The sequence below is a fragment of the Cornus florida genome, unplaced genomic scaffold (assembly GCF_030987335.1).
Source record: "Cornus florida cultivar Cherokee Brave unplaced genomic scaffold, ASM3098733v1 CherokeeBrave_3.0.0_Hap2_Chr10, whole genome shotgun sequence".
Lineage (NCBI taxonomy): Eukaryota > Viridiplantae > Streptophyta > Magnoliopsida > Cornales > Cornaceae > Cornus > Cornus florida.
This window is the reverse complement of record NW_026775580.1, coordinates 21,211,760-21,229,793: the sequence shown is the minus strand read 5'-3', so window position 1 is coordinate 21,229,793 and position 18,034 is coordinate 21,211,760. Positions and strand designations below refer to the sequence as shown.

The 18,034-nt window shown below is 37.6% G+C and overlaps 1 protein-coding gene across 1 annotated transcript in view; it reads left to right on the top strand.

The window, feature by feature from the left end:
* Positions 1 to 432: 432 nt before the first annotated feature.
* The window catches only part of LOC132279029 (uncharacterized), a 102,387-nt gene continuing 84,785 nt past the window's right edge, over positions 433 to 18,034 (top strand). The window contains exons 1-5 of the mRNA XM_059780943.1: positions 433 to 955; positions 1,108 to 1,217; positions 2,184 to 2,256; positions 2,543 to 2,604; positions 3,452 to 3,593. Of these exons, the coding sequence (XP_059636926.1) occupies positions 815 to 955; positions 1,108 to 1,217; positions 2,184 to 2,256; positions 2,543 to 2,604; positions 3,452 to 3,593 (528 nt within the window). The 5' untranslated portion in view covers positions 433 to 814. The remainder of the gene's footprint in view (positions 956 to 1,107; positions 1,218 to 2,183; positions 2,257 to 2,542; positions 2,605 to 3,451; positions 3,594 to 18,034) is intronic.

The window sequence follows — 18,034 nt, the reverse complement described above, 5'->3', positions numbered from 1 at the left end:
TTTGAAATCACAAGGGTGTTATTGTTAAAAAAACCGTTGACTTGTATCTGAACGACATTGATCGAAATCTCAGGGGGTGTCAATGCAATTTAACCTTTTATTTTTTTTGGGTTTTTGACATATGTTTAGGTCAAAGTTGAAGGTGAATCCATTGGGCATGTAAAATGACTTTTCTAAAATTGATCAATAAATTATTTTGTTAAGTTTTAATAATAAAATTTTCCTAGTCAAATGCCAAAAAATAAAAAAAAAATATTTTAAAAAATATTAAGATGCGAATTACAAGCCGTCCAGGTAAACAAAAAAATAAAAAAATTACAAGCCGTCAATTCAAAAAAGTTTCATTTAGGAGGTACTGTGCAGTTTATTGGAAAAATTGTGCTAGTAAAACCGAGAATATGAAAATGGTCATTTCTTGTTTTTGGAGGACATGGGTATAAACGGACGCAGAACACAAATGTAGAGAGAGAAACTGAGAGAAGCAAAGAGAGAGAGAGTCTTCCCTTGTAAAAGTCGAGGGTTTTTGCTTCTAGGATATACACATACATATACAACACATACATATACACACAGACAGCAATGCGAAGAGCTAAAATGACTGGAATAGAATAATTTCGTTGGCGAATCGTACAAAGGCTCGCTTTAGAGTATAATTTGACACAGTCAGTCATCAAACACGCCTCACACTAAAATCTTCATCTTCCAAAACCCTAAATCTTCCATCTTCTCTCTAGTTCTCAATTTCACTGATCTGGTTCCGAACACTATTATTATTCATCTCTGGAGCATATACTGTGATTGATTGTTATCATCGATGGCTCTCTCAGCTTCCGACCTACCTGCAATGTATAATTTGCTCACCAATTCGTTAAGTGGGGACGAGAACGTGCGCAAACCGGCCGAAATCGCCCTCTCTCAGTCGGAAAGCAAACCAGGTTTCTGCTCTTGTCTCATGGTAATCTCCCCGTTTTCCTCATTTATAGGGTTTTGATTAAATACATACTCAATGGTGTTTGTATGGATGTTAATTATGTTGTGTGTATTCACAGACCTATATCTGTATAAGTATTCACGGAGTTTGTGTGATGAAGGTTCCTTTTGACGCAGGAAGTGATAAGTGCAAAGGATTTGGCATGTCAGGTGGATGTTCGTTTGTTGGCATCAGTTTATTTCAAAAATACCATTAACCGGTATTGGAGAAACAGGCGTGATTCAGGGTATGATTTTGTGTCTTTCCACTTATTTTTCTACAGTATTGTAACTTATTACTAACAAATTAGAGTTCTTCATTCCTGAATTTCTTATTCTTAATTGGTACTATATGACAGTAAAGTGATAAGAATGTAACACTAACTGCAAACCTCATTACTCGTCGGCAGAATAACTCGGGTGGTTGTTTTTGCATGCTGAACAGCTGAAGTAGCAAAGCAGGGTTGCTATTGGACTAGCACACACCTCTTATAGATTAGATGTTTTATAACAAGGAAATAAATTGTGCACTACTTTTTGTTATTCTGTGTCTTGGATTCAAGGCGCACAGTGCAGGAAAAAGTAAAAGGAGGTTTCTTCTCATTTATCATGTAGATTGGTATTGCTTTGACTTGGACACTCGTTGATGTAACTTTTATCCTCTCGAAATGGGTATAATATACCAGAACAGACATACAATCAGGAAGTTAATTGGTTGCATATTACTCAGCTCATGTACTCTAAAGATATGTAGTAGATTAGCAACAATGTACCCAAGTAATCGCGGGTTGAGGGATGTGAATGTACAATCAAGGATGATACATCCTGGCCAAATACCATGTTAGGATTAATTTTTACTAAAGTTGTGAAACAATTTTGTGAATGAAATATATAAGTACTTGATTAGAAATCATTTTTCAATCTCTATAAGAAAGTAACATAAAGCCTCATTGAAGTAAGTTCTAAATAAATGGTAGACACGTATGCTCTTGGGCTGTTCAGATACTCGAAAGGGAGATAACAACTCCTATAATATTGTGATCCCGCTATCTTTCTCAGGGGAGCAGGGTTGGGTTCTGCTACAATAAATTTTTTATTTTTTCTGTTTTATATAGTGATATTCATTTTTGTTTATTCTCTATTCTTTTTACTTGTACTAGTGCCATGAGAGAAATTGTTATGCTTTCTAAGCTGCAATTTACTATGATATGCAGGGGCATAAGCAATGAAGAAAAAATATATTTGAGACAAAAACTGTTGTCACACTTGAGAGAAGAGAATTATCAGGTGGTACCTTATTCTTTTTCACTGACTATTTAACTTTCCTTTCAATTATATAAAGTTGACAGAAGTGATTTCATCTGTGTTTGTATCAATCATAATATTGTAAGCATTCATGGGCTTCTAAACAGTTTTTGTGAAGTGTATTAGAATTTTATCTCAGTTTGTTTTGAGGTCAACGCTGCTTTTGATTCTCATGCTGTTAAATGGTTCGGCAGTCTACTTCCGTTTAGAAGTTACCTTTGCTAATTCTTACTCTTTGATTTATTTATTTATTTTTACATCAAAACAGATTGCTCTTACGTTGGCTGTGCTGATCTCAAAAATTGCTCGTATTGATTATGCCAAAGAATGGTAACTTTTCTTTCTTAGTTTCTCAATCTAAGATTTCATTGGAAGAAACATTGAAAAAATATTTTGGAGTAGTTGTATGGAACTTGCATTTATAAGGCACCTTTGAGTAGTATGCCTGTGTTATTTGAATTAATAATCATGGGATAGAATATTTCAACTGTAAGTCTCACACTTTAGTTGATGGTGTGCGAGGCTAGCATTTTCTTAGCCTTTTCAAGCAGGGTTTTCTTTTTCGTGATAAGTAACATTCCCAAGCACTTAACTTGACAACTGTAGCATGATATTATTTCTGGTACATTTTCCTCACCTAAGTTGACATATGATCAATCAAGTGCATCAAACACTAATGACTATATCTAGTAGAGAGAATAACATGGTTTTAGTGGAGGAAAGCCAAAAAGGATTTTGATTTATGGTAGCAAGAAAAGATCTCATGGCCTATTATGTGACAGAAGATATAGTCCTGATGGAAAAGAAAATAAGACTCATGTAACTGACTCTAGTTTTCTAGGATCAGATTGAGTATATATTTACTGGATATGATCTCATGGAGCAGTACATGGTTAATTTTAATTTATTTAATAACATATTCTTCAAAAGAATTTTCTGATAGTCTTTTATTTTGAATTGTTTATATTTATAGGAGTTAACTTCTCACAGCATTTTTCATGTTTCCATGGCTGACTTTAGCATACATAGTAAACAATTGTTGTTCTAAAATTGTTAAGCATCCTAGTCTCTTGCCATACATGGTTTTCTGGTTCACTTTTTACACCCTATTATGTCTTAATTGTTCTTTTAGTTATATACGTTATATGTTCTGACCCTCAAACATGACCATATTCAGGCCAGAACTCTTTTCTGTTTTAGCACAACAGCTTCAATCGGCAGATATTCTTACTTCCCACAGGATCTTTATGATTCTTTTCCGAACCTTGAAGGAGTTGTCTACTAAACGTCTTACTTCTGACCAAAAGAACTTTGCTGAGGTATAGGCTTCGACATCAAATTTTTATTTACTTTTTTGTTTTTGTTTTTTTTTTTTTTTGTTTTTTTTCCTTCTTATTTTTATTAAACAAAAGATTTGATTACTCTAGTCCTGCAACTTGCATGATTTGTATTAATTGTTGCAACTTTACAATATTAATGGGATGGATTTACCTGTAGAGAATAATTTTGGCAGTTCCTATTGCCCAAAAAAAGTTTTTAAATTTTCCATTTTTCCTTGTTGAGGTGGGTGGGGGCTCTAAAATTATCTTCATTTTTTTTTACAAAAGAGAGGAAATCTCTCATATTTTTCTTTTTCTTGCACTCCATGTATGATTTATATACAATAACCTTCTTTTCTCTCTTCTTATTCTACTTTTATTCACTTATTCTTTAAATTTATTGCTGGAATTTTATACACTAAGGGCATGTCTGACAATCGTTTTCTGTTGTACGTTTTCGTTGACAAATTGGTGAAAAAGATAATCTAGTCATGAAAACACAATAATGCGCTGTTACTACACTATTATTTTTTGGCTTCTTGTCTTGCTGCACTGTTAGTTGGATCTTTCTTCATTTTTTTTTTTTTTTTTTTTTTTTTTTTTTTTTTTTTTCGTCACGCTTAATATGCAAATTTCTGGCTCCTCCCTGGTTGTAGACTATGTCATAAGTATTTCAGGTTAGTGTCGGATATCCTCAAGTCCAAAATCTCAGAATATGGGATATGTTTCCAAAAGCTGTATACGGGCATATAGTTACCATCAATTGAATACTTTATATTTTATATTATAGTATAATGTTTGATGTTGTTATTCTTTAAGAATTTACTCAGTTATTATTTCAATTTTATGGGATATGGTAAGAAAATGGGCCCATCAATCTCATAAATGGAAAAACTCTTCTCTGCTAACAAATATGACGTTTTTCTTCTGCTTCTTTAGTCATGCCATGCGAAGGATCTTGGTGTCTGATTTGGGTTTGTGCATTTGACACATATATGATGTAAATAAAGAATGTTGCCTTGAGAAGTCTCTTTTTGTTTAATGAAGGCAGATTTCGTCCTTTTTTAAATAAAAAATATTAATTAAGGTTCAGAAATACCAAGTCTTCGCTTAGGGAAGTGGGAAAAGTGTTAATCCTGTGTGGGGATTGTAGAAGTCATTATAGAATCACTGTTCGAGCCTCAATTTCTAAATGGAAATCTGAGAAAAGCGTGAAGAGAAGTTAATAATCTGAAAATATTTCAAAATTATATTGATTAAAACTTGTTACATTCTTACAGAGAGAACTCAGAGAGGGCTGTCCCTTTATAATATAACTTCTTTCAGTTTCACCTTTCCTGCCCATGTGCTTTTTGATGGTTTAACTGATGTGGTAGCACTCCATTTTGCACATCCAGACTGCATATGTCACTAAAATCTTCCTTCAATAGGCTATCTTATACAATTCTCAGCTTCACATGCCTTTGTTTTCTGCCATCTTTGTCTCCCAATGTCTAGATTAAGAGGAGAAATGGTTCCATATTGTTCTAATGTAGTGAGAAATTTGATGTTGCAGATTTTCAAAATCTTCTTTTGTGGCTATCTTGCTTCCTTACCTGCATATGCGAAGATTGGATACAAGTCTACCAAGTGCCCAAGGGTTGTAAATAGTCACATTATTGATAAAACTGTTGGGATAGCAGATATGAGCGAACAATGAGATCCAATGAAAACCAACATAACAATCACACACAAACACAAAATATAACGTGGTTCGGCCACAAGGGGCCTCCATCCACGGATGGAAAGAAATTCCACTATGATTTGTATAGATATTGCAACAGTAGAGTACCAACATCATGTAGATGCCTTTTCACCATGTACCACTTCACGAGCCAGCCCTTTTGCCACAGTTTTTCCTACTCTACCAACTATAAACTAGCTCTGTCTATCAACTCTATCATGAGACTATATCTTAATCTCACAAGTCTCAACACATAACTAAGCTACCAATTTATAAAATTCCAAACTCAATTCCTTGTTGGATAAGGATTACAATTCCTTGGAGCCCAAGACTTGTCTAACACGAAATTGCCTAATAAAATACAACTCCGAAATAGAAACCTAATTAGACTAGGAATTTGAGACAAAATTTCTAATAATCTCCACCTTCGCTCAAATTCCATCAACTTAATCATCGCTTCCCACATCATTGATCATGGCAGTTCTTTTGCAGCTTCCATCTTGCACACAAAATCAATCACTCTTTTGGGACTTCCACCCTTAGTCACACGATTTGTGTAGGAGGGTGGCGATCCTCACATTCACGAATTTAGCACGGATGCGGCAAGAAACCGCAAATTCCAATTTCAGAATTCACGTACTCAATTTTTGAGTTCGCATTGAGTTCGCGGATTCAAACTAATTCATCCATTTGCTCCCACGTGTCACAATCATGTAAACTAATTTCGTCCATTACCGCCATGTGTTTCAATCATGCATATGTATATGAGACTAGCCACGTGGTGCAATGGCCGATTGAGTTGTAAAGCATAAAAGTGAATGATGCAAGACTCGAAACAGGTCCTTTAATAGGGAAAGTGGCAAAACAAACCATTAGGCCACTATTTGTTTTGATATTAAAAGCTCACTATATTATATATATTTGTAAATACATTAGGACACTATAACTTAAAAAATAGCAAAATAATTTTTTTTTTAAAAATAAATTTATATAATAATATTTCATATAAAATAAGTACAAATTCATAAAATATATAATATATAGGCGCTCTCAAGACGCTTCCGCTCTTGGTCTATGTGACTTAGCTTCCACCCATGGGCCATGGACCATTCTTGCGTCTTAGCTTGATTTAGGAACTTACACTTCTCCAGTCTGATTCAGGGACTTTCACCCAAGGAGCCAGTTCCTCCTTACTCTTAGGATTGCATGCCAAAATTTCACGATCCTCTTGCAAAACTCTAATTGTCCACACTGAACGCTGCTTCATTAGTTGAACCTCCAAGGCTCCACGTTGACTACTCGAGCTCCTAGGAAGCATGGACACGCCTAAAAGGGCAAAGAATCCGTGTCGGACATCGACACGCGCCAGACACGCCAACATACGTGTCCGAATATTTTATATTTTTTCGAATATCTAGACACACCGTGGAGACGCTTCCGACACGCTATGGATATGTGTCCGACACGTGTGTCCCACTTTTTAGAAACAATGTTGAGTTGAAGTGTAAATATTAGGAGTTGTTTATTTAGATAATTACTTAAAAACTGGTTGTTTCATAAAACAATTTTATATTCAAACAACTAGATATTTATTCTTATATTTTAGTTCAAACGTTCGAACCCTTGCCCAATCCTCTTTGAGTCTCTTGTTGTCCCACCAACCAAGCTTTGCTACCGGTGAATGATCTCTTTTCTCTCTATTCTTCGTTGTCCTCTTTTCTCTCTATTCTTCGTCCTCCTCTTTTCTTTCTTTTTCTTGTTCTTCACAAACCCTAAATACTTCTTTTTTTTACTTTCACAACAAATTTCTTCTTGTCTCTTTTTCCTCTATTCCCTATAAACTTTTTTCTCTTCTATGGATTCTTACCTTTATTTTTAACTAAGGCCTAATTTTTTTTCTAACAAAACCCTAATCCTTATTTTTTTATTTTATTTTTTATTATTATTTTTTTTATGACATTGTAAATAATAATATTACTGACAATTTCTTAAAGTACAACATCATATATATAGAAAAAATATTTCTTATTTGCCGTGTCCCCGCCGTGCCCGTTTCCTAATTTTTTAGGATTTGACGTGCCGCCGTATCCACGTTGTGTCGTATTCATGTCTGTGCTTCTTAGTCGAGCTCGATTCCATGCAACAATCATGATTTTTTGACCACCATGACCAAACAAGCTGATTGATTGAGTTCACCTGCAACTAAGGCCCATTGCATAATCTGGTGAGACCTGTGTTTTCTGGATCTCCTTTGCCTTCGGCTTTGATACCAATTTGTTGGGACAGCGGAATCGCCCGAACAACAAGATCCAATGAAGCCACAACCGGCCTACATCCACAGATGATAAGAGATCACTGTGATTCGTAGAGATATTACAACACTAGAGTACTAAGACCACATACATGCTCTGCCAATCCTCTCGTCAACAGTGTCACTGGTGTTTTTCCTACTCTATCAACCCATAATGTCACGCCTTAAATCCCAAGGACCTTGTTCATGATGAAAGATGAAAAGAAATGAAACAAAACTCAACCCGGAACCGAAATCCCTATGCGGAAGCAATACCCATGTTAACTCCCTTGGTTAACGGGGCCACAATCACGACATCAACCACACATACGTTAACCTCGCTTTAGAATCATAATGTAGAAGCATATCTTTGGTTAAGAATGAAAAGGAATGGTTAAAGTCCCTACTTGGTTCATCAAGTCCTTACAAGTATATGTGAAGGAAGGAAAGAGAATCAAATCCGAATTCGGATCTGACAACACAATGCGGAAGCTGACACAACACCGTTAACCCCTAGGGTTAACGAGGCCACAAGCCTAACTACTCGAAATGAAAGTCGATTCTTACTCGTTTGAAGCTCAATAAGATGCTTCAAGGTCTCATAATAGAGGGAAACTTGGAAGTTGCTTCACATAGCCGCAACATGCCAATACAAGAAAATATGAAGGAATAAATGAAGGAAAAGGGTAATTTAACAAGTCCCATTCATGTGTATTTACATTAATAAAATAATTTCGTGATGCTTGGAACTTATTGTGAAACACGAGTTGAAAGTCTCCCGAAAAGGTCCCATTTCGTTTTGAAAAGATGAGAGAGAGAAAGAATGGATGAACATCAAACCCATTAAGAACATGAAACTCATCATTTAGCATAGCAAATTAATTTAGAACCCACAACCCCTCGTGTGGAGCATATAGTGATCATATAAAACATGGACTCCATCGCGTGTAGCATATAGAAATCGCATTTATAGCATACTTGACACAACAACATACATATATAGGACTATAAGAACAATAGGGTAAAAAGCTTAACACACCCCTACCTCGAATGGAGAAAACGCAAACCTCCACCGAAATGAAAATGTCCAAATCCGAAATCCAAAACCATAATCGTGATGAGAATCTCGTGGTGAACAACTTTCTCTCTTGCACCTTCTTCAAATTCGGCCTCGATGTGGGTCCATTCTAGAGAGAGAAAGTAGATCTAGGAGTTTTTGAAGAGAAAGTAGATCTAGGAGTTTTTTATTTAAATAATTTTTTAAATTCTTGGCAATAGTATGACGTCACTATGTGCGATTTCACCACAGTAGGGGTGACTTGTGGGGCGGTTTGTGTTTTGTTAGGTTGGGATGAAATCCTTTATGGAAATTGCAAGATTACCAAGAATCTCGCTTGGTGGGGAAGTGAAGTTGGCAGTTCCTCACCGAGGACCGTCGTTGTACATTGACGGGGAGTCCGTTGGAGGAAGGAAGTTTGTTCTCTCCTCTTGTTTGGTCGGAAGATTTGATAAGGAAGTGGGGAGCTGTGATTGTGTGAAAGAATGGGCAGCGCGGGCTTGGAATACGACTTGTGGATTAGGGGTAACACCGTTATCCGACTCACTACTTCTTTTCCGGTTTCCTTCTCAGGCAGAGGCCAAACGTGTGCTGAAAGAAGGGCGACGACAGTGGGGTTCTGTAACTTTGAGGATCGACGTGTGGTCCTTTCGTGTTGGGTGTTGTGGCGTTCTCAGTGATCAAGGTTTCAAGTAGATCAGGCTGTTTGGCCTTCCATTGCATCTCTGGTGTCATGCTCTGTTCGTCGAAGTGGGGCAGCTTTGTGGTGGATACGTGAGATCTGATGTGGATGAGATTAGGGATGCCGAAAGCATTCGGATAACAGTGCGATCCGGTCGTGATTGTCCGAAGTTCGTGTTTATTAACGACGACACCTTTTGTTACAAGGTCGCGATTTGGGAAGAAATTTTGCCGGAGTTTGTTCCTTCAACGGAGAGTCTCGAAGGAAGTGACGAATCTTATCTTATGTCGGAAGAGAAATGGAATGAGATTCTTAGTAAAGGAAAAGAAGGGGTTCTCGAAATTCAGCATTGGCTGAAGGATCGCGAAATTCAGCAAGCAGTGAAGTTTATTGGAGGTAGACGACGAAGTGATCTTCACGCGCCTGCCAAACACGTTGTTGATGAGCAGCGTAAGAGTACACGTGGAGATCAACGGGATGCCCCTTCAGATTCGGCCTTATCCTAATCTCTTGATGATAAGGTTGGGGAGGATTCGTCTTTTTGGGCTGAGGATGGCGGTGTGTTGGGCCAGAAGATGTCAAGACAGGCCAGGAGTACTGGGCCTGGTTTTAATCTTGGGCTCATTCAGCCTAAACCCAACAGAGCGAATTTGGGTTCTAGGCCTTTTCGACGGGTACAGAAAGGGCCACTTAGATTTGGCCAAAGTGGGCAGCTTTAGGTTGGGCCTATTAGATCTGGGCCTAATAGAACGGTGCAAAAAGGGCCTAATTCTTTATTTATCTCTTTCCCAAACACCAAACCTGGCCCTAAGCTATTTAAAGAAACACAAGCCCTTGTTAAGCCTTCAACCCATTTGTTGAAACCCGAGCGGAGGATGATGGACGTCGGTCGCCATGGACCTCGGTGGACTCGGACTGAAAAACAAAAATGGGTTGCACGATCTCACACTTCTTCTCCAAGTTGGAGTTCTGATCATTCTCTAAATGCTTTCTCTACTTCTACTTCTTCTTCTTCGGGTGGAGTGGTAAGTAATAGGAATGTTGTAGAGGATGTTTTGAATCAACAAAGGAGTCTTATTGGGTCTTCGAGTTCATGGTGTGTTGGGTCAGAGTTGGATGTCTCAAAAGTCACAACTGGGAGTTTGGGTTCTTTCAATGGAGTGACAGTTTGCATTGGGAAAGATCTGCATTTCAAATTGAATAATGATTCAGCTGTAGCTCTGCTTAAAGAGCTTCGGCTCTTTGCTTCAGTTGAAGGTTTGAACAGTCAATCATCTGAGAATGAGGTGATTTTGTCAACTCCACCCGTAGAAGTTGATGCTTTGGAAACAGAGGGGAATATGCAGTTAGGAGTGGTTGATGTTCCTTCTCAGCAGCACTATTCTAATGATTCTTTTTCCGGGATGGACTTTGATCAATCTGAAGTGGATTTAATGGAACCTCTGGCAGTCGTGCAACCAGATTGTTTGGAGATGGCCAGTGATCTGGGTATGGAATGGGTTATTGAGAATATTGGAGCAGTAAGTGAAGCTTTGGGTGTCTCTGTAGAAGGTTATGAGGAACAAACCTTGTCTATTCTTCACGAAATTGTTGCAGGAAATGGTAGTACTGAACCAAATCGTGGCACAAAAGAAGTCAAAGTCAGAAATTCACATTGGAAAGGCAAATAGGAAGTGAAGAATCTGATTTCTTGTGTTAATTATGACGGCAAGAATGGGACGACCAAAGAAAGGGGAAGAACCGGAAGTGGTAAACGGGGAGGAGGAGAATTGATCGTTTTTGGTTCTACGTGAAGCTACGACTTATAACATGGAATGTTCGTGGTCTTAATGATCCGAAAAGAAGAAGAGTTGTCAAGGTAGCTTTGAGGAAGTGGAGTGCTCATGTCGTTTGTTTACAGGAAACTAAGATGGCTGCTATCACTGTTGAGATTGTCAGGAGTCTTTGGGGAGGTAGGTTTGTGGAATGGGAAGGGCTAAACGCACAGGCACTTCAGGTGGTATTCTTCTCATGTGGGATCGAAGGTGGTTGTCAAGTTTGAATTGTTGGAAGGGTATTTTCTCTGTGTCTTGTCTGTTTCAGATGGAGGAAGACAATTTCAGGTGGGTGTTTTTAGGTGTTTATGGCCTGTTACTGATAGTGATAAACCAGTCCTGTGGGAAGAGCTTTGCTATGTTAAGGATTTATGGTCATTGCCTTGGTGTTTTGGTGGGGACTTTAATTATGTTAGGTCCCCATTTGAGAGGTCCACAGGGGGCAGGTGGTCTTCAGAAATGACCATGTTTTCAGAATTCATTGACAGTAATTTCCTTATTGACCTACCATTGGAAGGACCGGCCTTTACTTGGTCTAATGGTAGGGAACCGGTTACTTTTTCCCGGTTGGATAGATTTCTTATTTCTAGGGCGTGGGAAGAGCATTTCCCGGATGTCTCTTAGGCTGTGTTGGTTAGAGTCACATCTAATCATGTGCCTTTAGTTCTTGATTGTGGTGGCTTGAGTTCTAGACGCACTCCTTTCTGCTTTTAAAACACGTGGCTTAGATCTGAGGACTTTCAAGGGAAGGTTCAGTTTTGGTGGGAGAAAGCGAATTTCACAAGATCTGCTAGTTATGTGTTAGCTAGAAAGTTTTAATTTCTTAAAACTGAGTCAAAGAGGTGGAATAAAGAAGTGTTTGGGAATCTTGAATGGAAGAAGAATAGAGTTCTTGCTGATATTGCTGAGCTCGATCGTCTTGATGAGGTGGGACAGAGTGGGGAATCATTACGATCTAAAAGAGCCTCTTGCCAAGCGGTTTTTGCTGAGATTGCTCTTATGGAGGAGATTTCGTGGCACCAGAAGTCTCGGGCTTTGTGATTAAAAGATGGGGCTCGTAATACAAATTCTTTCATAGACTTGCCAATGCTCACAGAAGATGTAATCACATCGGGCGTATCCGAGTCAATGATTCTGAATTGTGGAGGGAGGACGAGGTGCGCGGGGGAATCGCTTCTTTTTATGAACAACTCTACACTGAGACTTTGGATTGGAGACCTACTCTTGATGGTCTTCCATTTAATTCTATTTTTGCGTTGGATGGTGATAGGATTGAGATTCCATTCACGGAGGAGGAAGTGCTTAAGACACTTTCTAGTTGTAACAGGGACAAAGCTCCAGGGCCAGATGGGCTTACTATGCGGTTTCTTAAGGAGAGTTGGGAGGTGGTGCGAGCTAAGATGATGGGCACCTTTCAGGATTTTTATTCTCATGGCACATTTGAGAAATCTCTAAACGCATCTTTTATTGCTTTCATTCCCAAGAAGGGCGGTTCCTCTGATATTAAGGACTTTCGGCCAATTAAGCTTAATTGGATGTTTGTATAAGCTTATTGCTAAGGTTCTTGTCTCCAGGATGAGTAATGTTTTGGATGGTCTCATTTCAGAATCACAGAATGCTTTTGTTGGTGGGAGGCAGATTTTGGATTCTGTTCTTATTGCAGGGGAATGTGTTGACTTTAGATTAAAAAGTGGGGTTCCTGGTGTTTTGTGTAAGCTTGATATTGAGAAAGCTTATGATCATATTAATTGGAAGTTTGTTCAGTATCTGCTTCGGAGGATGGGGTTTGGTGAAAGGTGGATAAAATGGATTGAAACTTGTATCTCGTCAGTTATGTTTTCTGTGCTTGTGAATGGTTTACCTGCGGGTCTTTTTGCTAGCTCGCGTGGTCTGCAACAAGGAGATCCATTATTGTCTTTTCTTTTCCTTATTGTCATGGAAGGTCTGAGCAGGTTAATGAGAAAAACGGAAGATTTGGGTTACATCAGGGGGTTCAGAGTTGGCAGAGATGTTGAACATCAGATGCAGATTTCCCATTTGTTGTTTGCGGATGATACTTTGGTATTTTGTGATGCTGAAGTTTCTCAACTTAGATATCTGAGGTGCATTCTTGCTTGCTTCCAAGCAGTTTCTGGGTTAAAGATTAATGTCGGAAAGAGTGTGCTTGTCGCAGTGGGGGATGTCCCAGATATTTCCTCCTTAGCTACTGTCCTAGGGTGTGGAGTTGGTACTTTTCCTCTTCCTTACTTAGGATTGTCTTTGGGAGTTTCTTCTACACGAGTTGGGATTTGGGATCCAGTGATTAATAGATATGAGAAAAGATTAGCAGGATGGAAAAAGCAGTATCTATCTAAGGGGGGGAAAGTCACACTCATTAAGAGTACCCTCTCATCCCTTCCTACCTATTTTTTTATCTTTGTTTTAAATTCCATGCTCTGTTGCTAAAAGGATTGAAAAAATTCAGAGGGATTTTCTCTAGGGTGGAAGGGGAGAGGAGTTTAAGTAACATCTTGTTAATTGGGATCAAGTCTGCCAACTGTTGAGGTTAGGCGGGTTAGGCATTCGAAAAATCGTTCCTTTTAATCGTGCTCTCTTGGGAAAGTGGTTATGGAGATTTGGAAGGGAACGTCATCGTCAGTGGAGAAGAGTTGTCTCGTGTCGTTTTGGTGAGGAGAGTGGGGGTTGGTCATCTCTTCCAGTCACTATTACGGGAGGCGTTGGTGTGTGGAAATTCATTCGGAAGGGCTGGGATGTTTTCTCCACACATATTAGATTCAAAGTTCTATAATGTTTGGCATATTCTTCGTTCTTTGTTCTATAATGTTTGGCATATTCTTCGTTCTTTTTTCTATAATGTTTGGCATATTCTTCGTTCTTTGTTCGGAAGGTCTGGGATGTTTTCTCCACACATATTGGTGTCTCAACTTATTTTTTTGCATGTTTGGCATTTTTTGGGTAATGCCTAAGCCTCCTCACAATTGACTAATGCTTGGAAAAGGTGTTCTGTTAAAGAACAAGCTCGTGATTATTAGAAGATTGTTCGGTGTTTGTGGCGTGAGAGGAATAACAGATCCTTTGAAGGAAAAGAATCGTCTTTAGCTAATTTAAAAATTCATATTCTTCGTTCTTTGTTCTATAATGTAAGAGGAAATGCATGCTCCTCGATTGATGATTTCTTTAATTTCTTGGATTCTATTGGTCCTTAGACCTTTTTTCTTCTTGTATTAGGGACGTGTTCCCCTTTTGAACGTTTTTCTAATATATTTTTACTTATCAAAAAAACAAAAAAAAGAGTATAGAGAGAAAGAGGAGCCGATTCTATAGCTCTCGTTTGCCCAGCTCCTTTTATATTCCTTCTCTTGCCCTAATTCCTTGTTACCCCAACTTCAATTAATTTTCCTCCTTGCGGAAAGCAACTCCTTGTAATTACACTAGGCAACATTCTACTTATTAAAAAAAAAAAAAAAAAAAAAAATTACACTAGGCAACATTCCTACCCTATGCATGACAACTAGGCCGTTAATGAATTTCATTTAGGCTCTCGACAAATTCTGAGCACTCGGGCTGCCTGGGACCACACGCCCGTCATCCGGTCCCATGTGCCTGAGTTAAAAAAATAAAAGAACCTGACTATTAAACCAATGAATTCAGAACATCTCAAGACAACAAGAAACAATCCCGAACGCCCAACACAAGAGTCCTAAGGCAAAAATCATGACCGGACCCGTAACGAAATATTTTATGGAAAAGAAAAAGAATCCGGGTCTCTACACATAAACTTCCTCTATCCATCAACTTTCTCATGTGACTATATCTCTCTTAATCTCATAAGTTTCATTCCGTAACCTGTGTCTCTGTTTATAACGTTCCGAACTCGATTCCGTTGGACAAGGATTACAATTCCTTGGAGCCCAAGACTTATCTAATAAGAAATTACCTAATAAAATATAACCCCAAAATTGAAATCTCATTAGACTAGCAATTTTGAGACAAAATTTCAAAGAATAACAACTCTTGATGGAGGAAGATCTTGGGAATTATGATGATGCCAACCCAACTTTTGATGAAGAAGATGAGATCTTGGGGGTACTTTCAACTTCCCGTCTTCCAGAATTTAACAATTAAGAGGAATATGAAGAAAACAAGAAGGCAGAAGAGGGGATGTCTAAAGAAGCAGCCAACAACGTGTCAGAAGTTGAGCCAGTCGTTATTTAATGTGCAATTTGAGTTTGATGTGAGAAAGTGGGCACCTTTGAAAAAATTAAACTATCTCAAGTTGATTTGCAAGTTGTTAAATTTCAGAGCTTATGTTCGTCGACAAACAAATAGGTGGAAAATTTGAAGATTCCAATGTTAAATTGTTAAGTGGTGCATTAGACAATACATATGATGAAGTTTACTTGAATAATTTGGTTGGAAATGGAGCTACTATTTGGTCTCTCAAATCTAGTATTTTGTCGTTGTTATTCTTTTGGGTTAATAGGCGAAATTGTGTATCATTGGGTAGTCTTTTGGATTTTGTTGATACTTTAAAGATGTAATGTCGCTGGTAGCGGCTTTTTGTTCTTGGGAGCGCTCCCCTTTTGAGTGCCTTTAATGAATTTTACTTACCAAAAAAAGAAAGAAATGGAGCTACTTTGTTCATGGAGTTGAAAAATCATGAATTTCATATTCATCACCCGATTTAGGATGAATTCTTGGTGCGACATATGTCTAGGAGTTGTTCCAATTTAAAAATCAGATTAATTTAGGTTTTGCTTCGTGATGTGTGCAATCAAGCTTTGAAAATCTACTAAATTTTAAAAAAGATTTTCGGGAAGTTCATGAAAAGGTGTTCTTTGTTGGTGAAAGTCTTCGACTAAGAAAAAGAAGAAAGAAAGGAAGCAAGGCCTTATTTAGGTTTTAATTGATAGTGGTAAATGTCTAAAAACTCGAGGGCGATTTTCTTCAAGGAGAACAAATTATGCAAATAAAGAATGGTGCCTTGAAAAGTCTCTTTTTGTGCAATGAAGTCAAGACTCAAAGTTCATCGTGGTTTCTATGAAAAATATTGATTAAGGTTTGGAAATACCAAGTCTTAGCTTAGGGAAGTGGTAAAAGTGTTATTAATGCCAAGTGGGGATTCTAAAGGTCATTTTATGAGTCACTCAGAGTTATATTATGAAAGGGATATCTCATAACAAGTCTTAATCAATATAATTTTGAAATATTATCAGATTATGAACTTCTCTTCAGGCTTTTCTTGATTTCCTTTTAGAAATCAAGGCTCCAAGTTTCCAATGGTGAGTGGAGTAATTCTAGTCTAACTGTTGTAAGAGGACTTTGTTCTCTCTCTCTTTGCTTCAATATCTCATCTTGTGTCGCGTTGACATGGGTACGTGAAAGGAGGAACGTCCATTTAACACATTGTAAGTCAAGCTTACTAGAAAATGGGCAAATCATGAATTCTGCATGCAGTAGAATTTGGACCTTTTGTTTATTTGATGATTGTAATATATTATCAGCTTACAAATAGTACACAGGTTGTAAATCTACAACTCACAATCAGTGGCTGCAAACATTTTTTTTCCCTCCCTACAGTCTCTTGTTGTTGAAGCTACTAATACAAAAAATTCGATTAATATTATGGAAAACAGAGGCTGTGATTCTCGTACTTTAAGAAAACACAAAGAAAAAGGATGATTAACGTATCAATGCCAAGGAAGTCAAAGAAATAGATGATGTGAGGTTGGATTATTTTTATTCATGGCAGATCTAAGGAAGTGCATGATTTGCAGTTGTCTTGACTATTAATTTCATTAGCCCAGATAGATTGGATGGTGTCATGGGAAAAAAAGCTCCTTTCCAAAAGGAAAATTGATGTGAAATCAACTTTAAATTTTATTCCACCAAGAATACGAGGTCAAAGCTTGTGACTTTTCATATTTCAACACTTCAAAACTCAAAGTCGAGTTTTCTTGAATGTGACGGAGAGAGTTATACAAAGCATTCTAAGAAGAAAATGTGCAGTTATGCCAGTTAAAGATTTGGACCTTGTGTACTCAATTTTGGGTTAGTTGAGTTTTATTTTACTTTAATTATATATATACACATAATTTTTTTATTACTGGTAGAATTTCATTTACGTTTTCTTGTTTTATAGAGATAAAATGAATTCTGGTAATTTTAAAATTTGGTGAAAATGACCTGTGGTAGTGAACCTAGTGGTACATGATTTAGATTATAATTCGTTTATCTGAAAGCATTAAACATAAATAGTGATAATTATAAAAAGTTAAAGCAATCACAGAGAGAACTCAAGGATTTATATTTCCCCCATAGGTGAAAAACTATGATATCCTGGGTCTGACAGATCAAATCAACTATAATGAAATGCGATACAACCCCAATTATGTTATTCTAATCCCACAAAACCATCTAAGTTACCCTAGATCCAGTTTTTCGCTAGATGTTCATCCTTGAACTTTGTTGTTGTTGATATTTGAATCCGTTTACCAGCCCAACTCTCATTTAAAAATTTGCAAATATTACTATAACTTTCTCATTTGTAAAAATTTATGGTCCTCAATATGATTCGAAATATCAGCTATTGATCAAATATATGAGCACGTGGCTACAAACCACTGTGTTGGGGGTTCAAATCCCTCCTCGCCCACAACCAGACCAAAAGGGAAGGATCTTTCCCTTTTGGGGTAGGGGAGTCATGATTGTCCCAATTTCAATAAGCTTCCTTACAACAGGGATCTCCAAAAATCTTCATATATGTCCCTTGATTAAAAGAAGGCCTGCAGTGTGTCTTGCACACTATTGAGATCTGAATGCCCTCATAAGATGTTGAAGCTGGCCATACATAACTTTGGCTATATACAGTTTAT